A 22,758-nucleotide genomic window follows, 5' to 3' on the forward strand; every position below is an offset into this window, starting at 1 on the left:
GGCATACCCACGGGCTGTGTCTGTCTACTACTGAATACTTATCACAGGCAGGAGGTAAGTCGATGCCTCTTTGTGAATTTAGAACTAAGAACGTGCTGCTCTTCAAAATGGGGGCAACCTACAACAGCACAGTGAGAGGGGGAAGATGTGAAACGTATCTATCAAAGGTGAGGTGCCATTTAAGCACTGTTTGCCTAATAGAAGCAGCTGGTTTTATCATCAGGACGCGTCAGTTTTCAGGAAGAGACAGCTTTTTTTTTCTTCTTCTTCTTTGGTTTGTTTTGTTTTCTCAGGCTGATGTACACAAAAGAAAACACAAGTAAGAACAGAGCACTGAAGCTCAATGTTTATTGCATCTCCGCTAAAGTAAGGCGCTACAGCATGAAGGAGGGCTTGGAGAAAAATGAAAATGAAACGAAAAATGTCTAAATTGGAAAAAGTGCGTGGTTGATCAGAGCCCAGCGGCATGGTAACACCTCAGTGCCTCCAGTCACTTCTGACACCCTGTTGACCCCTTCATCTCTCTGCAATTTCTCCACAATGACAGCCTGCGGGCCACAGTCAGTGGACTGACAATCCCTGGCTGCTGTCAGTCTGGCTCCAACAGCACACCTTCTAATAAACTTGATTAGGAAAATACAGCACGGGTGATCTCAGCTCTGACTTACATGCTCAGACTCTGCGACTGATTGTGAGTCCAATCACCACAGCTGCGTGTCGGCACGCAGGAGGAGATGCTCATCAAATAAACATGCAGATGATAAAATATTCCGTACATTCTTGACACCTAAGGTGACTGATTTCCCTTTTCCTGCTTTGCAGAACTCTTTGTCATTGACAATGTCTCAGCCACTGAGTGATTCTGTGTTAACCTCCAGGGGCGACAGGTGACACATCATAAGTAACAACTTACACGAGTCTTTTTCTGGGCTCGCAGTCATGCGCTCACACGCAAATATTCTGCTGCGTGCACGCGAAATGGCAAAATAGTTGTGGATAAAGAATTTGTGTCCACCAAACTAACTCTTTCATTTGTTCTCCACTTCTTCATCTGCCAGTGTGTCCCTCATAGACTGTCTGTTTGGGGATTTTACAGAATTATCCTCCTCTGTACTCTCAAAAGTCACACTGCTGCTCATACTTCTATTTTATGAACAGCCAAACTACCAATTTAGAAACTTCTCTCTACTTCTTATTCTTTTAATGCTAGACATGAGACCAGCACATCAACAGGCTCCAGGGAGTTATGGAGAACCACTTCACACTGCTGCAGTCACTTTCATTGATTCAAAGTATGACTGAATGTGCAGTAAAACAGCTTGATATAAAAGAAGCTGTGGTATATGATGTCTGGTCAGAAAGTAAGCTGTGATAAAACCTCTGCCAAGACTAAAAAAGGAAGTTGTTTCATTTATTCACTCATCTTCGACCGCTTATCCGTTTCTGGGTCGTCGGGGTTGCTGGAGCCAATCCCAGCTGATACTGGGTGAGGGCGGGGTACACTCTGGACAGGTTGCCAATCCATCACAGCTAAAAAAAAGGAAGTTTGCGTTTTTATTGTAAATGCAATTAATTTGACAGTCTTGCTCTCTATTATTGGAAAAAAATTGAAAGTGAACTAAAATTATAAGATGTTATCTTGTTTTTTTTTTTTTTTTGTTTGTTTGTTTATTTTGGTCAGCTTTCACATCTCCACCCTCACTGAAAAGTTTTTTGCAGCTTTAGTTTACTGTGAACGCTACTCTTCATTACACACAAGCAACAGCAACTCTAAGCAGCGAGTGAACAATGAATTTCAACATAATAATACTCAGATAGCAGCTGCAAATATCTTTCCACAAAGCTGCAGGGACTGAATTTGAGCAAAAGCAAATGATATACTACAGTAAAGTGTGACCGGAGTTGAGAAGCTGGTGAAATTCTGATCTATAATTGTGAAAAGGTTGTAGAGATCTAGCCAACCCCTCATAAATTTCCTGCCAAATTCATAGACATGTCACACTTTAACTGTATCAAAATAAACCAACAGTCCATTATAAAGGCATCCCAAATCCTTTTGCCTCTGCCGAGGATAAACTGTAAAAGGTCTCCTAAGTTATTTACTTTCTTAGCTTTCGAGAAACAAATTTTATTTCAGGTGTTGATATTCGTTAGGAGATAGAGTTTCAAGTGCCAAAAACCCTGATAAATAGTAGTTAGCGTAATATCTTCTCTGTGGTTGGTGAGAGGAGAGGCCCCTGACCCTGTCTTCTGATTGGCTGACTGTTTTGCAAGTGATCAAATAGTGAGTGTGTTATTCTTAAAAATTAAAAAAAATATTGAAAGTGAGGCATTTTTTGAAGTGCTTTGTCATGAATTCTTATGAATTCCATGTTTATGGTACTGTGAAGAAAAAAATATGAGCGACACCATATATATATATAGAATTAATTTATAATTATATTAATTTATAGAATCTGACCTTCTCACTTTATACATGATGGCATCTTTCAGTCGTCTTTTGTCATCAGTATTTTTATGGGCTAAAACCAGACAACTCAGTGTACTGTGAAATTTATGATTTCGTAAAAACTGACCCAGTGAGATACAACTGCGAGAATGAAAGCCTTTGAAATTATTAGGGGTGCGAATGTACCAGCAGCGCTTGTTTCTCTAATTATACTTATGATAATTACCATTTTACTTAATCTAAAAAATACTACTTAATTACCACATTTCCGCAACAATAGTCCACTCTGAAAGCACGTTTCATTGTTTAGTTTGATTGCTGGTATTTGGCAGCATTAATCTCACAGTCCAACACTGCAGACCTGTTCGCTGTCTTTCCCATCTGCCGGATTTTGATTCACTTCTCGGGAAGTCACGTGTCTTCTGACATCTTAGAGATTTGCGTCTCCTTCTAGACGGAAGTTAATGAGTCAAATTCCACGTGGCGTCTGCATCTCTAAACTGAAGAGCTTTAGATATCAATCAAATTGTTTTCCGAGGCGGACAGCAGTCAGGACATTATAGATGTAGGGGTTCTTCACGTGACGATTCTTTGTGAGGGTGAGTACCGACAGGGGCAGCCAGGCGAAAAGAGATTTACGACAGGGAATTTTACGGGGGAATTTTATCTGTTTGACAGCTGGCAGGCAGATCGATCACCCAGGAGCGCACACTACTCAGCCAATGGGGGGGAAAAAAAAATCATTATTTATCAAGTAATGATAATTTATTATATCAAAGTTGCTTCCCTTCCAGACATATGAAACTTTTTATGCCTCCAGTTGCTGTTTGTGTGTGTGTGTTTGTGTACCACTATGACACAGGTGGTCATTGTGCTGTTGTCTTTTGACCAAGGTTAGTCAATGTCAGACCACAACAGAGCACAATGGCAGAGTGTGTCTCCCACTGTATACTGTGTGTGACTGTGAGATCCTGTGGCGTGACCACTGGGGGCTATTGATGCGACACACATGCGTGCACACGCACACAAAAGCGACGAGGCAGATGTGCAGGAGTGCAGGCATCCCCTGGGTGTCTGTCAGGGTTATCTCTTAAGTCTTCGGCTTTGCCTGTACAGAGAGAACCTCTGCCTTATTTCTGACTTAACACACTGGCAGGAATGAAAACTTCAAATGAACAGGAGGGACAAAGAAAGACAGATAGCTCTAATGTGTAAACACACACAAATACATATACACAACTCAGTGCACGAATGTCATCTGTCTGACTAAACCAGCAGTCTCAGTGGGCACCTATACTTGCCTCTTTTGATGTTTAATTAAAACCAAATCAGGGGGTGGGGGCAGCGTTGCCGTTTCTGTTTTGAAAAATATCCAAATGTCAATTAAAATACATTAAAGAAACATATAACCCATCACTGACAGCTGCAATGTGCAAGGGACGGGAGGAAGGATGAAGAGAGAGACAGAGAGACAGTAAAATAACTAAATGTACGAGGAAGAGGGGACTGGGAAATGATTTGCCAGAAAAAAAGTAGCACGTTCAGAGCTCACCCTGCCATTTCCACTATTCAATTTCGGCATGGCCGGCTAATTAATGCTAATAAGCGCTGGTGCACCTTGATGCTGACGACGGCAGATAACTTTGGTATTCAGCTCCACCGCCGTCCCTCAAGGATGAACGGATCTCCCCGGTTCTATCACCCGGCGACAGTAATAGCGATAATGCAGACAGAAAAAAGACACAACGTGTTGCCTTTGTGGATCTGCTGATTGAGGAGATGGGACACGTACCGGCATGGGCAGACAACTCCGGCTCTGACACGCATGCTGGCTTTTTGGATGAATGACAGGTAAAAGGGGAAAAATGCTTCCAGCTCAGGAGAGTAACTCAAGAGAAGGTGTGAAACATTCCCTCCAAAGGTTATCAGAAAGGCTCAAGAAACTGTGTACGTTATGCATTAAAGAACAGATAAAAAAATAAATCACACATTGATCAGTCATTTCAAATCCTGCCAGCTGTTTTCCCATTTTCAAAAGTGTGAACCAAGCTTAGGGTTTGCTTCTAGGTTCATAAAATTCACTAAGCTCACAGGCTTACAATTCTCTCATTGAATCGTATCCCTCTTCATTCTTCTTTTATTAGATCCCAGTGATTAATGATAGATTCAGGCAGCAGACATCTTACCTCTGCAAAACTGTAGATTATGTTTGATGACAATGTTTTATTATTTTATTTTCCATTTTAACCAAAAATGTGGATGTGAGTATGGTAAGACTAGGCTTCACTGAAAGAGCTAAAACAGCTCATTGGTGTTTTTTGTATTTGTTGGGTGTGGCCACAGACTCTGGTCTGTACGTATGTATGAGCTTTGGAGTGCTGGATGATCCCGACACTTTCTGCCTTACTATATAAATGAGTCCCTCCATGCTTTGAGTAACGGTATTGGATGGAAACTACATCCTGCATAATACTTCATAATTTCCAGGGAGTGGAGAGAGCTTTCAGTTTTGTACTCTCTTGGTTGATTTGATCTCAAAAGGCCAGAGTTTAGACAGAACCATCAAATGGAAAAAGATTTTCCAATTGGGTTACATCAACATAAGCAGTTGCTGTTAAAGAAGCCCCCTCTAACTTCTCTCTGAAGACGATTGTAGTTACTTGCCAGGAGCAGTTAGTGGTGAGTTTGGCCATTCCATTTACAAGACAAGAGGTTAAAATACGTCCTCTGCTGCTATGTAGGAATAGAAAAACCTACAAATAACTATGATGCACGTCATGCTGGTGAATTTGAGCTTAGTGTCTTTCAGGAACTTTCAGCTTGTGGAGAAAGCAGCAGGTAAGAAATAGCACATGCGAAAGTAAAAAGCTTACGTTTGTTTACTCTGTGAATCAACTTGTCATGTCTTTTGCTCATTTTAAGGCTTCGGTTTTTTCTACTTTCCCGGTAAGGTCAGGTGGGTTAAGATCTTCTTAAGCAGAGTTCTTTTCCTTGAGTTATTTTCCATTTAAAAATATAAACCTGAAAGGAATGGATATGTGGGTTTCAAATGGATCTGAGAATACTCAGGCAAACTGAAACTCCAGAGCAGCTTCCCAAAAAAAAAACAAAAAAAACAACAACCCAAAAACAAGAACAAAAAAACTCTTGTTTCTGCATACATCAAGCAGATGCAAGCTTTATGAGGCACTCTTGATGATGGAGACTGAGGTTAGTCTTTTGATAAGTGAGGCTCGGTGCTGGCATGCAATACTGTATGCAGAGAGAATGGAATCAGAGGTAAGCAGTGCTTAGGCAGTTAGGTGCAGGAGGAGACAGGAAACAAAACAGAGAGAATAGGGACTAAAGAAGACTTCTCCAACCTCGTGGATCTTTACATGATGGGTAAACAGAGGGAAAAGAAACATTAATGACAGAGACAAACAAGGACTGAGAGGAAAAAGGCAACAGTACAAGACCCCTCCTGTTAGGTCCACATGGAGCAAGGGAAAGGGCTTCACCCCTCAGAGTCCGCCTGATGAGGTCGCCCAGTGGGTGACCCTACTTTCCACCTGCAGCCAGACAGCCAGGAAGACGACCACATGGACAAAGATAGACAGACAGACTGACTGATGCACTGAAACAAGAAAGAATAGCTTTTTATATACAGGAAAAAGCAACACATAAGACAAAGAGACAAAGGCAGGGGGAGGCAGAAAAATGACAGAAGCCACCAAAGTGGAGGACTAGTGAAGCAGTGGAAGTCGGACAGCGGATGAATGAAACATGAAGGTGAGGTTTCACCGTGGATGTGTGTTTCAGATTGAGGGATGAAGTATGACAAAGATGAGGAGATGAATGGGAGGTGAATGAGTGGAGAAATGAAGGCAATGGTGTTTTTTTTAAAGGAAGGCACATATGTCCTGTCAGTTTGACTTATGCCAAACCCCCCCACCCCTTCAGAGAGCATTCCTGAGCCATTTCACACACATTTCAGTAAAGTGCACACATACATACAGTTAGCCTACCGAGGAAAAGACATATTAATCTGCATTTACACAGATAGACAAAGGAGAAGACCAAAGGACAGGAGGAAAGAGGGTTTGAAAAGAAGCAACATTAGTTCATAATGAGCCCCAAAGGAGCCTTTGTCCCTCTTTCCCAGTCCTCCACCTTCACTCACCACAGGGCCCTGGGTGCTTGACGGGGATGTGGGTCTTGCTCAGACACTCTGCCTTGCGTCGCATGCAGTCGTTGGTGTAGGTGTGGCCATCCTTGCCACACAAGGGCTTGTAGGTGCCGTCGCACTCAATTGGTTCGCAGGAGCAGCGGGCACTCAGCTGCTCCACCAGACACACGGCGTTGAAGAGGCACTCCTCCTTGCATTCCTCTGAAGGGAGAAATAAATGGATTCAGAGTCTGCACTTCATCTGTACCTCCTGATAATCTATTCAAAATCAACCTGACCCATGTTAAGACTTAAGGCTTGAAAAGCCATTCAGATAGAGTATGGAACCTTCTGCATCTATCTCTGATTCAGATTCTTCAGATTCCTTGCCATCCATTTTTATAAACGCTGGATTCTTTTGAGCTGTTTTCCAACTGCCAACACAGACTCAGCTTAAGTAAAGCTTAAGAAATTGTCCTTCTTGTGGCGTGACAGTGCTGGTCCAGCATGGAGAAAATAACTGGTTTCCATCGAAACAGCAATTACATGTTAGAGTGGACTGATGTCCAGGTAGTTATTATATTTCTGCAGTAAAGGTTGAGAGCCTTTGTGGACATACCTGAAGCTTCAACTAAAGAGTGTCAGTTTCTGCTGATATGGGCCCATTATTTCATCAGTACATCATTGGAAGCTGTTAATTTGTTTCCTTAATTTTGAAAAAAGTAACATTGGTTGATGGTGGACTTTTTTTTTTTTTCGCTGATGCTATAGGAGAAATTTAACATTGTGAGAGAAACATTTACTCTGGACTGGATAATGTTTTATACCTCCCCTAACTTTTATAAGTTGTATATATTAGCCATGAAAAAAAACAAAAAAAATCAAACACAAAACAATTAAGCCTGGGAATGCACTGAGCGAAGTGATACTTACTAACCCCGTGGTTGCTGTTAATGCATGTTCTTTGGTGACTGGAAATCAGTTTTTGCCATCTAACTTTAATAATAAAAGTTCCCCAATTACTTTTATAAAATTAAGGAACTCACAGTGAAGAATTTAGTTTTAAGGTCAAGTTTAAGTCTAAACTATTATATTCATTACATTTTGACTCACTAAGCAGAAGTACTACTGCGGAAATTAAGAAAAAAGAAAGAAATAGTCGTAATGTGAAACGGCAAATTTGCCAGGGAAGTAAGAAAATCCAATTTGAAACAGGCCTCTGTTCTGGAGGCACTCGCCAAGCTTCGAATTTATTTCAGTCCTGATCAGTGGATCAAATTTGTACAGCAATTCAATTCCTTTTTCTCGTTTCTTTAAAAGCCTGTCATGCAACACTTAATTACATCAGTGCTCTATCTGAGTGAGAAGGGTGCAAGGATGTGGGATGTCATGGTTACAAGTCGAAATAGCCATTTCCATTAGTTACCAATTTGTAATTTGCTTAGGGATATGATTTCATGGATTTCTGTTGCAAATTGAATTATTCTTTCATTTGTAAAAAAGGCAGGGCGGAGAAGGCGGCGGGAGCAGGAGAAAGGAGAAAACTTTCATCTACTTCTTCCTCACACGCACACCGCCGTGCAACCACAAACTCACGGTGCGACTTGGACTGGGATTTGAAACCTTTACACTCCTCCATCAGCCTGTCAAGCAAACTGGACATCAGAACTAGGGGTGCGTCACAGAAGTGTCCATCAACCTTCCTTGTTGACTGTATTCAAGGCCGTCTAGCAGTGATCTACTCTTGTCAAAGGTCTTGGTAACATGGACGAGGGTCTCAGCATATTATTGCCATAACCCTACACACAGCAGTGGCTTTGTGAGCCTTGCCAACAACACAGCAGAAAAAAATTGGATTTCCTCCGATGGCCATCAGACATACGGTAAAAGCTGACAGCTCTTTGTTGACTAAGGCTTAAACCCCCATGTTTTAATAGCACAGATAACAGCCCTGGAGGCTCTTATCGGCCCAGAAGAGGCTGCTGCTAGCATGGATACAGTACAGATCCTGAAACCTTAGAGTCATTTATCCCTGCACCGTGGAGTGGAATACAGATACACAGTCACAGCTACAGAACGGAGTGGAGTTTAGGTGGAATATCAGAATGTGTGTGTAGATGACAACGTGATGCAGACTCTGCATGATCATTTTTTGACCGCTATCTGTTGGGTATTTGACACTTTGTACGATGAACTCACAGCACGAGGAGTCAGTGAACTTGTTAGTGTATTGGAAGAGGTTAAATCTTATCTTGTCTAATGTGCGTGTGACTTATTTGTGTGCAAGGTCAAAGACAATTTTTTTGGATCTGCATACCAAAGTACTTCATTGGATCCCATGGTTTATTTCACCAAATGGCTCAACAACTATTACCTAAACTAGTACATGTTTCCTTCCTTACCCAGTCTCCTGCATCTTCCTGCATGGACCTTCCTGAGCTTGATGCCTCTCTGTATACCCCTTGCTGTCATGGCACACTCGCTGCGATAGGTCTGGCCATCGCTGGCACACAGCGGCTCATTCTCTGGCGAGCACGACTCCGGCAGGCTGAAGAGCAGGGTGTTGCGGCTGAGAGTCTCCACTCGGCACATTGTGTTCAGGCTGTTCTCGCTGTCTTTACACGGGTCTGCAGAGGGACAGGCATTCAGGAATAAGTGCCGTGTACACATTTACACACTGCATGCAATGGAATTTGAGCTGGAAAATGTTTAGGCTAATTACACCTTGGGGAAATGAACAAGAAAGTTTTAATCAAAAACTGCCCATCTTTTGAGACGCTGAAAAACATTTGGCAAAAGAAAAAAAGACGAATGAACACGTAAAAGGACACGATGTATCCTTGTTTCATAGCTTCAAATCTTGTTAATTGTTGAATTCAGTTCAAGGTAAAGTTCTAGTGTGAAAATATAAGTGACCTATACGCGTTTAATTACACATTTCTTAGAACAAATAACAACCTCAGTAAAGTTTGATTCCCTTAATGCTTTGTTTGATTGGCAATATTAGTTGAGTAAATTTGGAGAGAGTGAGAGAAGTCACTAAGGAATTGGGAGAGGAAACAATGAGGCATCATCCTTTATCATCGCTGCTTCAAAGATATTATCTGCAGCCTAGCCACTGAGAGCAGCTCAGAGTGGGACCTTGGATATGAAAAGGAGACAAGGAAATGGATGAAAAGAATGTCGCTTTGATCCTGGCACCTCCCTCCTTTCTAGGGGAGCATCGGTCTGGCACACTTGGCCCTATCGGTCTGCAATCATAATGGAATTGGTTTGTGAGATGATGTTCAGGATGGGGGCGTTGCTCATTGAAACAGGAGCCGGGGCTTTATCCTACGTGCCATGCTTTCAGCATGTGGCAAGGCGAAGGATTTATGTAGTGCCGGGACATTTTAAATCACTGCCAAACTGCCGACAAGTCACTCACACCAAGAACGAAACACCCTATCATCGGGAAAGGAGCAGAAAGGAAGAGAAGGAAAATGAAAACGAGGGAGTGACGAGTGAAATGGTTTCCAAAGACTTCTGGCAGACGTACGGAGTAACATTGCCGGGGACAGTGTGACTGCAGGGGGTTGGGAGGTGGAGCGGCCTGCTCTGGCTGGCTGGGCCTCGGGCTGTTCTCTATCAGCACAGCACAAAAGCTTGCAGAAACTAGCAACCAAACAGTGGTTTTATCATAATGCATGGCGCGTCAATGAATAACTTTCTGTCTAGCCTGCCAGCCAGACTATGATCTGGAATACAGACCATTACCTTCCATTACCTGGAAAGAATAGGATCTATGCTTTCGTCTAGCTGAGCAAGATGGGTAATTACAAAACGAATGGCCTGTTTGCTGGCAAAACTAGGCATGCTGATAAATCAGCTGCATTTTGTCCGGCTAGGGCCACAAACTAAGCTTGCCCTGGCTTTTTAGATTAAATGGCTGCAGAAAGATTTAGAGGCCCATCACGATGGACTGGTCCCTTGAGCTTCAGCTCTCCCCAGGCAGGATGGGGCAACTTGGGTCACTCTAGCTGACTCAGGCTGGATTTATACAGCCAGCCCACTACCAGGAGATGTGCACATTCATCTCTCTCTGCCCACTACCAGGAGACGTCTCTTGGAGGCCCTAGCTGCTGAGAGACAGCGTGAGTGTCTACTGTTCTTTCCTTCCCTCTGGCTTTGCTTTCCAAAAAAACATTGGCGAACAATAACGAGGATGAGCAAAAACGCTTGGCCAATGACAGCAAGAGCCACTCAAAGAAAACAACTCACACCACAGGAGGCCCCTCGTACAGCATATCGGAAGAAAAATGAGGATAAGCTTAAGTGTTGGGAAAATAAGAGGGTATGTGAAGGAGATGCAATAAAAGTGAGAGGTGGAAGGGCAGAAAAAAGTAAAGTTTTTTTTCTCACGGTCTATTTATTATTGAAGTCATTTATCAAGCAAAAGTGAAAAATAATTTGCTACTATCAAATATGGAGTTTAACGGCTTTTATCATTGCAAATTTAATAACAGGCAAATTTGAAAATAGTATCGCCTGGAAGTTTTGACCCTTCTCAAGGTACATGAGGCACTTTTACGATATTAATGAACACTTCGTGATAAGACTAAATAAATTGATCACTGATTACAAATAATTTAAAGACTATGTGAGAGAGATATCGTACCACAGTTCCCTTGGTATTGCACACGGATGTTCTTCTGGTTCTTGCAGGCGTGCTGGTGGAGCTCACACTCGTTGCGGTAGTCTTTTCCATCACTGCCACACACTGTCTCCTTGGGCTTGCCCTCGCAGCCCAGGGGGCACATGCATTTAGCCGACAAGCCATCTGACGACTGGACACAGGTGCTGCCGTAGCTGCAGGTCACATCGGCACAAGGGTCCTTCAGAGCTGCGGGGGACAAAAGCATCTATTAGTCAAAAAACAGAATTCTCACAACAAAAAGAGCACACCTGTCAACAAGCCGTACTTGAGGACGCTCACTGTGGCTGCACACTGGAGTGCCACATGTATGACAGGCCGTGTTACTTAAGAGGCTGTCAGCGCACTTCTGGAAGCTGGGTTTGAGGAAGAGTTTGACACCGTTGGGTAAGGGCACACTGTCACAGCTGTCAGCTCATACAAACAGGTTGTGTTTCATTTCGCAGAGCCAAGCGAATTGAATCAGGAGCTTTACATTCATACCACATTCTCTTTCACGATGCTTGAGCATGCCTTAATCGCCATGGCTGAAAAGCAGCCGTCTGAATATTTACTTATCCACAAACGAGACTGAGAGAGCGACAGAGAGGGGAGGAGGGGAGAATGAGGAACGAGGTACTACCCCCCCTGAGGTTTTTTGTTTCCATCCTAATTAAACATCATGCTACCTGTCTGGTGATAGGAGAGGGTGCAACTTTTAATTTCGTCCGAGTTCACTACTGACTGGAGATTTTCTTGGGTTTCATATGCTCAACAAAAGGGAAATGATTAGATTAAATCTCCGTCATGCAGCATGATACATATTTATGACTGTCATGGACAAACATGGTCTCTCATGAGAAAGAAGCTACACATTGGCGGCTCTCTCATTTCCTTAGCTGCCGCTGCTAGAATAGATATTCGCCCACATTTGATAATACTCCTTCTTTTGTTACAACCAACATCAATGAATTTAATTTAAAGAGAATACATATGTGAGATTTCAAATTCTTCACTGTGCAATTTGTTTAGTTTGTTCGTTCACCCCTTCTACTTAGAAGAACATGATTAATGTATCATTTCAGTGTATTCGTTGCTGGTTTTTCTTTTTCTTCCTGCCTTTAGGATGGTATGGCACTGCCTTCCTTGCCAATACCAGACTTCAATGTATGCAGAAATATATTATGGATGTGTAAGGAGACAGGAGTGCTACGAGGAGTACTCTTGATCAAAGCATACGCCTTCCCCCTTCCTTCCTCTTCATGGCATGTTTCCCCCCACTTTTTTTTCCCACTTACTCCTGTCAAGTCCTTTTGAGGTTTGGTGCATTTGACTTATTTAAGAAGACTTTTTTCACCCCTTTTTCTATTTGCACTGCACTGCAGCCGGAGATTTGAAACTGACTGTGGACCTTATTAATGACAAAAGACACCTTAAAACTGAGTTCAAATAAACATACTAAAAGTTCAGCCCAAACTAAAGGAATCTGATGGAGATTAATTAGAAGTCATTGTGAGCCACTTAATGGCAGCCAACATGTGCCAGACAGCAATTGCGACACTTGGCCTCTAATTTGTGTCTAATCATATGAACAATGAGACACTGATGACCTGTGGGAACTAGCGCTGGAGTAGTAACAACCTTGTTGTCTCTCCCAGAGCATGTGAAAGGTCACAGTGGCAGCAAATTACACACAAGTTACAGTCACGCCAGAATGTACACATCTAAAACAGTCTGTGCTCTCCTTGTTATGGAGCATACACTACCATAGAAATAACCATAAAGCCACAGTGACAGCGTTTTGATCCGCCTGCTGTGGGAAGTGGAGGAAGGAGAAGGTATATGTCCTGCCACCTCTTCAGAGCACTTACAGTTTCTGTAAAATGGCGGTTGTTAAAGTGGAGGCGGCAGTCGCAGCTACTCAAGCAGAGTAGGAAGATGAGGGAGAGGCCTAGTGATCCACCCCGCCTGCAGATATAGGCCCCCTGTTTGCTTTGTGACAGTAAACAGCATCCTCCTCACACTTCTTGATCTCATTAAATAATAGCCTGGGCTCTCTCTCTCTCTCTCTCTGTGTGTACCCAGCCTTCCTTTCCTCTGAGCGAAGCTTGCGCGTTGACAGACAGGGGTGGGGTGGGGGAGGACAGTCAGGGGCAGGAGAGCCAGGTAGAATAGGAAGTGTAGGTGGGGGCTCTCGATTTGAATACTAACAGGGTCCGATTTGGATACGAAGCGCAGTCTCGATGGGGTGTTAGTGCAGATAAACCTCCCTTCTCAGACTCAGACAAGCAGGCAAATTGCCTGGGCGAATGTGATCGGTTTAACAAGCGTGCATAAAAAAAAAGAAAAAAGAAAAAAGAAGGGAACAGAAGGGGAAAAAACACTCACAGCAGCAGACTTCAAGCAGTTCTTGCTTATATACATTATTATCACGTGAAAAGTGGCACAAGAATATGAATGCAAGAAGCTGTACAAGTCAGCAGAACTGGCTTTCCTAAATTAGAATGATCTGCGCTGCCAATTAGATCAGTATCTCCCGCTGGAGTAAAGCTCAGTGAAGTTTCAACTATCGGGATAATGAGCAAAAAAAGACGGATAAGGATACATATAGACAGAAAGATAAAGATACCAACTGACACTGAAGCGATGGCATTTCAGCACAAACAGAGATGACGTTATGACAGTGGAAGCAGGGAACATCACAAAGCCTGTGGCTCCTCTGTGGATTTCAATACATGGTGAAAAATACTTTCAGTGGAGACTTAATATTGATTTACATACGTTTGAAATAGTGCATTTTCTAAAATCTAGCAAATGTTTCCAGCATTTTGGACTTTTTCTTGTCAGTCCATCACAGCTGGCCTGGGATTTGATTGCTTCTTTTCACTGAACGATTGCTCTAACTCCCCTAATCACAGGCATGCAGCATTTACACGGAAAACCTCATGGAATATCTACTAATGGTGGTTCGCCTCATTTGAATCAAAGGGAAGGCAACTTTGACTGCACTGCTCACAAGCCAAGTTGTGAATACATGTATCTCGATTCCTGAGCACACACCTTGACATGCGTGAATACCTCTGCAAGTCACACTTTTCTTTTTAAACATGTATTTATTGGCTTTTTGTGTTAATACAACAGCATCCAACAATTTAACTATCATAAGCATATGGCAGTAATGAAAATGAAAAAAATAAAAATAATAATAAATAAATAAATAAAAATAAATAAATGAACAATTAAATAAATGTAGCTCGCAAAAAAAAATAAATGAAATTAGAAAAGAAAAGTTAAACTGCACTAATTATTCAACAAATTACTATGCAATTAATATTAAATAGAAAAAATGAATAAATAAATAAAAAAATAAAAATAATACTCTTCTTAATGTAGGTTACAGCGTACATTCCTAACAACAAATAAAATATTTCTCATTATCTCACTCTCCCACTGCCTCCTCCATATCTCTACTCAACAGTTCCAGAAATATCTTCCAAATGTTGTAAAATTCAGAGGCCCTCTTTCTAACAGTATCGGTCAGTTTCTCAAGAGCCAAACTTGATGTCAAGTTATTTAACCAGTGGTTAAAAGAGGGGCAACCAACATTCTTCCAAAATAATGCAATACAACGTTTGGCCTGTACTAAACAAAGGTCAACCATTTTTCTTTCCTTCCAAGATAAAGTACAGTCATCTGGATAAATGCCTAAAATACATAACTTGGGGCATAAAGGTACAGGGGAAGTTGTGATCTGAGAGATAGATATATTTTAACACTGAGCTCCAAAATTTTGCAATCTCTTCATATTTCCATAAACAGTGATTTAATGTACCCAGGTGATTGTTACAGAGGTACGTTGTTCACATCATCCAATTAAATTGTATTATTCTCAGTCGAGTGTTGAAGGCTTAAGTGTGTGTTTTTAAAGATATTTTACTCCATTCAGTCTTGTATCCACTCCTGTCTCTTCCTATCAGAGTTTTCTTTATGATTTTCAACCAACATGTTATAAAACGGGGAAACCAGTCTTTTACCAAAACAGTTTTTTGTAACGTGTGTCTAAGATGGAGAATGGAGGTTGCTGCACTGAACTGTTTAAAGGTGCCATAATAAAACTTCTACATTGTAAATACTTAAAGTGTTTCTGCGGTATATCAAACGGTGCCTTTCTCTCATTGAATGACATTAGAATATAATCCTCATATACACCCTGTAGTTTTACTCTGCCCTCATGCTGTTCTCGACCATTTCCCCATATTTGGGCAAAACAGGACAACCCATCCAACATGCCAAACAACGAGTAGTACTTTTTTTCAAAATATGCTGAGTATAGATAGCTATTCAATGACAAGCCCTTTGACGACAGTTTTTACAATTTCTAACCAGGGCAAGAACACATATTTTTCGAAAACCAAAACATTGTGCAGCCCAATAATACCTTTGCAAGTCACACTTTTACGTTGCTTTCAATCACACTGTGACTGAAATCAGTCTTTGCTGTAGCTGCAGAGTAGTAAACACTGCTGATGGCCAGGTCTTTCTGTTAAGATGTGTTCAGACTGAAGCTCAGACTATGCAGTTTGATTACATATAAAGTTAAGGCAAGGTGGATAGAAACAGACACAAATGCATGATGGATGAATGTGCAGAGAGAGGAAGGATATAAGAAGTATCTGCAGGAGAAGTAATGGAAGAGAACAGAATTTCTCTGTGAAGACTGAAGAATGAGCTCACTGACCCAAAGAGATGCTGCACACAGACAGGCAAACTAGTTACCTCTAACATCTATCGTAACTCACAGCTATGTTACCCATTGAGGCAAAGAAATTAGCAAAAAAGACCAGCAAGCACATTTACAAAATTCATTCTGTTCTGCTCATTTAGAGCTCAGTGGATTTAAAACTAATGACCCAACTTCATTTGAAATTAATTAAGATATGACTTTTGCGAAAAATTCTAAACTCATCAACTATTCAAAAACCCATCACAGTGCATTTTCAGTAAAACAAAGTTTATTTTGGACATTTATGAAGACTTTAAAGTTGTGTTCTTTCGGGGTAGAACTCCTGCAGTAATAACGCCGGTTTAGCTACGCCAGGTCGCTTTGATTGAGGATTTATTTGACATCACACAAAGAGGTAACTTTGGCACTATCTTGGTGGCTTTTGGTGGGTTTGGGGGGATTTATGGTGATCCTCTCACCTCTCATCTTCCCCTGCCCCCCGAGGTAAGCAGACAGCCACACAGGTGGGGAGCTGTAGTTTAATGCTTCATTAGGGACCGGGAGCTCTCAGCGTCATCCTGCCTTTACCTGATGCCCTGCCGCCTCGGAACAGCAGCAACCGAGATATGTGAGGATTTTGTGTGCGTTCATATATTCCAGTGCACCCTTCCAGGCAGCCATAAAGTTCAGATACATTTGCAAGTGAATTTGTGATGTATATAAATGTGTATCTGTGTGTGTGTGTGTGTGTGTGAGCGTGTGGTGCTTCCTGTTGTGCTGGTAGTGATAAGGGAGGGAGATGGGAGTTAGCTAATCAAATGCAATGATGCGAAGTGTGGGGAACTTGGCGGGGTTTGTTCTAGCAGGAGTAAGATGAGAGAGAGAGCGAGCTAATGTGACTGAAACTGGAAAACAGCAGTGAGGGGATTGAGTTAAAGACACAGCCAGAGCAAGCTGTAGCAGAGAGAGTGTTTTCAGACATTTACAGTGAAGGAACAATGCAACTAGAGCTATTTCCCTTTTTAACTGTTCCTCCAGAGATACTACTTCTTCTCATCAGCAATTCACTGCCAATACAAAATACATTGGTTATACAAGAAAACATGCCATGTCCAATATCACTCTGTTTTTGTTATCGAATGTAAGGTCTTTACCTTGTCATTTTGGTGTACATCCAAATTTGATGGGAAATTGTAAAATAAATGGGCAAATGGGCAAGCGTCTGCAAAAAAGATTAAAAAAGGAACAAGGAGAGCCAGAGGAGGAGCGCAGTGGTATGGAATAGTGTGCAGAAGTGCGATAAGAGAGGGGTTTAGAATAAGAGCAAGGAAAAAGCAACGGCGGGAGAATAAACAAGGTTAACGGACAAGATCAATAAAAACGGGGATCGAAGGACTCAATATGGATGAGAATGTGAAGCCAGATATCCAGACCAAGTGATGATGCACAGGTGGCGGGGATTGAGGGAAGGCCAAAGGATTAACAGTCCTACACAACTTTCCAACACGCTACACACACACACACACACACTCTCTCTTCACTTTCTCTACTGTGGGGCCAATTGCTGGAAGATTATTCTTTGTGTTTGATATAGTTCTTCAAAAAGCTCCACAGAACTGCATCTGTTGCTCTCTTTTACATGCTTTGCAGTTTTACCCTTGAGAAAGAAATGGAACCACAAAAGCCCTCATCGTACGCCAGTCCACTGGCCACACTCACAGCAAAGTACTCCTGTGTGAGAGTAAGTTGGTTCGACAGATTTTCATTTTGGAAGACTTTAACAGCGTCTAACCCAAGAAAAAAAAAAGGTTGGCAAAAAAGAAAAATGTAATGACAGATTGAACGTATACTGAAATGATGCTTTCCTTTGAGACCTTATGATTCCAAAATAGTCAAATTTTTGACTTGTAACTGTCATTTTCAGATATGGCAGATATTTCATGCTTGAAAGATGCACTAATGCAAAGGTATGTTGCTGAAATGACTACATATAGCACATCTATTCTGCTAAGTGACAGAAAAAAGGTAGTTTGGGAATAATTCATCCGGATGTGGCATTTATGACAAACACAGGCAGAGATATACAGATCTTTACAGTGACAGGACACAGTTTCACAAAAATCCCTTCAAGCCTTCAGTTTAAGACAACATTTTGAAATTTTCATGTTCCAACTTGGTAAATTTGACTGTGCTGGTTTGCTTAAAAAGGAGGCACAGAGTAACCAACGCTTCCCTTGCATTTGAGTTTAAACGAATGTTTTTGAGAAAAATATCTTGCGAACTAAATGCACCATTATGCTCACATGCAATTCACTAACTTTAAAGCTGAGCAGGTACAACACAGTCACTTTTTCTAAAAAATGAATTGAAGTGCTTTAGAGTGAAACAGAAAGTGAAGTTGCAGGTTGTAAAAAGCAGAAAGCAGATCACTTTCTTTGCCTTTTCTCACTGTAAGTGTCGGTCCTTTCATCTTAAAGACAATTATTTGATCGTTTGAGTCACTGGAAAGGGGGGAAAAAAAGTTGAATATGGCTTTGCTAAATAAAATACATAACATAATACAATAATACAACACCCTTAGTGTTGTGCTCAAGGACTCTGTGGATGGTCACCCAGGTGATTAGAGTGCGATATGTCTCTCAATTTCAGACCTGTAATCTATATGAGTGAGCTAAAAGAGATAAAGGCTAAGAGGGGCGAGACAACGGTAACTGACGGACGGCCTCTTTAACCTCAGGGCTTTCTTGTCACCTTAATGGCCCATGAGATGAAGTCAGTAATACCTATTGAAGAGCTGCCAGTGCTTACCGAGAGCTGGGTTGCTTGGATTAAGGGAGCTCTGAAGGCAACAGAAAACGTTTTGTGCCAAAATACGTCGGGGAGTGCAGCAGAAGATGCTATTAACTGCTTGTTTGTTTGCCTTTTTAAGACCAGGATCTGACATCATAAAAAAAAAATAAATTAAAAAAATGCATTTTCCATATGCTGTTTTTTATTGTCGAGTTCCACGCCAGGCATCCCTTAATTAAATGCAGGGAAACTCATTAGACCCAGTTAGCAGATTTACATTAGAACAAGCATTATACCACAGCTATGGTTCGCTGATGAAATGTTTTTACCACAAAAACTTCACTGAGGGCAAGAAAAGAAATTACTTTACTGTACCCGATAGTTTGAAAACCAGATAAATGTAATAAATGCAATGCGTAAAAAAAACAAAGTGATAAACAGTCTCAGCGAAATGAAAATATTTTCAGCAGCTGCTGGTGGTGGGAAGCTAAAAAAGAATGGACATGCACTGAAACGCTGGATAATCATACTTGGCCTTTGCCATCAACTCTCACTAATGAGGGATGGCCGCTTGGACTCGATGTGTTGTTGTGATATGCTAAAAAGTCAGTCGCCGTACGTAACAGCACCTCAAACATACACAAACTTGTGTGTATGGCACACAACTTCAACACCAGCACCTTGGCTGTATGAGGCCTGAAACCAAAATGAACAGGAGCCAGTGCGATAAGTCATGATTTTTATATTTCCAAGTGATTTAGTTGGAAACTGACAACTTCATCAACAACAAACCTCATCAACATTAAAAAAAAAAAAAGTTCATTGTGAACAAACTATCTTTGCAAGCAAATGCAGAAATTCTTTAGTAATGAGTGCTTAGCACCAAATATTGAGACTTCATTAAAAAACATTACAAATATCCAGAGGATTAGAATTTAAAACTGGTGTAAAGAAGATCGGAGTGTTATTTGTTATCTTCCAATTTTGTCTCTCTTTCTCTCCCATGCAGGCACACACACACACACACACACACACACACACACAGAGACAAACACACTTCCAATCAGATAAATCCTTCTAATCAAGCCCTCTTCAAGTAGTGTAGGACCGACCCTGTTTGACATGAATACTATTACTGTTTATTGGTAATGAATAATTAATCATTTAAGGGAGGCAGCACGGCAGCATAGTGGTTAATAAGAAGGTTGCAGGTTCAGAGCCATTCTGTGCAATTTGCATGTTCTCTCTGTGTCTGTGTGGGTTTTCTCCCACCATCCAAAGACATCATGTTTGGGTTAACTGATGACTCTAAATTGTCTGTAGGTCTGAGTGTGAGTGGTTGTCTGTCTCTGTGTGTTGGCCCTGTGATGGACTGCTGACCTGTCCAGGGTGACCCCGCCCTCACCCAGAGTGAGCTGGGATTGGCTCCAGCACCCCCCCGTGACACGGACATGGATAAGCAGTAGAAGATGAATGAATGAAGTGAGAAGCTGCAGGAGAGAAATGTACTGGCATTTATTTATTTTAAATAATAGAAGAAAATAACTTGGATTTTGTCTCATCTTTGTTGTGTGAGTGATATTTGTGTGTTTCTATTATTCAATCTAGGAGTAAGAAAACAAACGCTTCAAAAGGTTTAAAGTGAAGTTAATGTAATCACAGCGAACAATAGACAAAAAAATAGGCTCTTGAAAAGTGTCACTTGTGTTATTACACTGTAAACAAGATCTTGTGTCAAATCACACCACAGAGAGCATGTGTTTAAAAATTAATATGTCCCACTACAACCAAAAAATGGGTTTGGAAAATGTTATTTCCTGAGTGCATCTCACTGTGTATGGAAATGTTTTGTTCCAAGAATTTGGGTTTCTCAAAACGAATGATCAGGAGCAGCCAGGAAGCAGTCATGACATCTGGGATTATACACTTCTTCCACTGACAAATTTTGTAGATTGTGTTAATTTTGAAGAATTCTGTGAAGGGTTCAGAAAAGAACAGCCACAACAAAATTTGGGAGTTGACATAAAAGAATAAAAATAATACGTTATTGTCTCTTAATTTTTTCCTGGAGGAGCTCAGAATTTTAAGCGTAGACCTGTTTTTTGCCAGGAGAGGGTGGTAGCTGTTGTCACTTGAAAGAAGTTTGGCTCTTGTCATGTTGATATACACAAAGTTAGAATCCTCCCTTTGAGCAGCACTACTGCTTGATGAATAGAGTTTGATGCTAAACTCACAGATGTGTAACAATAGGAACATTTTATGGTTTCAAGCCTGAGGATACATTTTAGAGTAACATGTAATTATAAATGCTACCATAGATATTTGTCCTTTTGTCTCATATTATATATATATGTTAAGATAAAATATTATAAATTACTCTCGAGGTTAACTTGCATTATAGATGTTTTACAGCTGCTAACGAACCACTAAAATAAAGCAGCTCAAATCACAAAAGCATAGACTGGCTTTTTTTAAGCAGGGCATACATTTTATTTGTGACAAACAGTCATTATATATTCAAAAAAAAAAAAAAAAAAAAGTTTCTGGAGAGAATGACATGGTAATTTTATGAGGTCAGAAAGGCAGGAACAAGAAAGAGCAGTCACAGTGAGCACCTCTAAATCCTCAACAAGGTCACCCACTGTTCTCACTTTGCCTTACTGGCAAATAAATCAATTGACTTAAAAAGAAAAAGTAAACGTGCATTAATTCTGTTATTACTTGCGGCAACTGCTGGCCAGAGGTTATATCGTCTGAAGTTTGCATTCAATGTGCAGTTGAAGGGGATTAAAGCAAAACTGGGAACAAAATATTTTCTAAAATAAGAAGGGACTAGGGCAGCACAGCGGGCATTGTGGTTGGCAGTGTTGCCCCACAATCCGAAGGTCGTGGGTTTGGTTCCCGGCCTGGGGCCTTTCTGTGTGGATGTTCCCCCCGTGCCTGTGTGGGTTTAGGTTAACTGGTGACTCTAAATTGTCTGTAGCCGGTGTGAGTGGTTGTTGGTCTTTGTGTGTCTCTGATGGACCGGTGAACCCCGCCCTCGCCCAGTGTGAGCTGGGACTGACTCCAACAGAAAAGCGGTAGAAGATGGATGGATGAAGAAGACGCTTTAGCAAAAATAATGCACTGTAAAGTAAATAGATATGTTTTCAGAAACAGATTGAGACTCAAAAATCCTTCTCACAAGTATAAAAAGACTTTCCTTTACTTTTTTTCCTCGAGCATCGCTCAGTCCTGTCCCTGAGGCCAATGGCTTCCTCCTCCCACTCAGTAAACATTCACATTCCAGCCCTGCAGTACACAGTGTGTCTCATTAGATCGCTAACATGAACACCAGCAGGACTCTGGGTCCTGATGACCTCAATCAATATCCACTACACTACCTCGTTTTGGCTGCCAGACAATGCAAGTTCGGGAACACACGAGTACATTCTCAAACTCTATAACATCTGTGCGCTCATTTGAACTCAGCCATGGAGGATTTTACAGTCAGTCTCCCACTGCAGGTCAGGAAATCTAAATTGTCCCCTACTGCTGCAATGAGAACACAGAATTACTCTTGGGAGTGAATGCAGTCAGTGCATGTCCCTTATATATAAGTAGCACAGCAGGCAGGTATGCATGCGCACATAAAGATGTTGATGTTTCTATGTGTGCATATCCATACACACACACGTAGGTATAATTCATTTCTGTATGCATGAGTGAACACTAACATAATTAAAACAGAGTAACTCAGCATGAACTAGATAAATGACCCGCTGTTACAGCTAACTGTCCCTAACTATGTTTCATACTGTACAGGCTATATTTTATATTTTATGTACAGCGTTCTGTACTTATACATGCAAAACTGAAAAACAGAAAACCTGCACAACTTTGGTTCAAGACAGTTTTCAGCGGTCATCCATGAAATCCAATAAAATATCCACTATTGTCTGCAGAGCTGGTGGTTATCCTCATATTTTCAAAATGGC

The 22,758-nt window shown here is 41.3% G+C and overlaps 1 protein-coding gene across 3 annotated transcripts in view; it reads right to left on the bottom strand.

Moving 5' to 3' along the window:
* The window catches only part of agrn (agrin), a 241,438-nt gene that overhangs the window by 70,379 nt on the left and 148,301 nt on the right, over nucleotides 1–22,758 (bottom strand). For all 3 annotated transcript variants that reach the window (XM_029505946.1, XM_029505947.1, XM_029505945.1), the window contains exons 5-7: nucleotides 11,254–11,478; nucleotides 8,999–9,223; nucleotides 6,612–6,818 (exon numbers count right to left, since the gene is read on the bottom strand). In XM_029505946.1, the coding sequence (XP_029361806.1) occupies nucleotides 6,612–6,818; nucleotides 8,999–9,223; nucleotides 11,254–11,478 (657 nt within the window). The remainder of the gene's footprint in view (nucleotides 1–6,611; nucleotides 6,819–8,998; nucleotides 9,224–11,253; nucleotides 11,479–22,758) is intronic.

This window comes from Echeneis naucrates, chromosome 7 (assembly GCF_900963305.1).
Source record: "Echeneis naucrates chromosome 7, fEcheNa1.1, whole genome shotgun sequence".
Taxonomy (NCBI): domain Eukaryota; kingdom Metazoa; phylum Chordata; class Actinopteri; order Carangiformes; family Echeneidae; genus Echeneis; species Echeneis naucrates.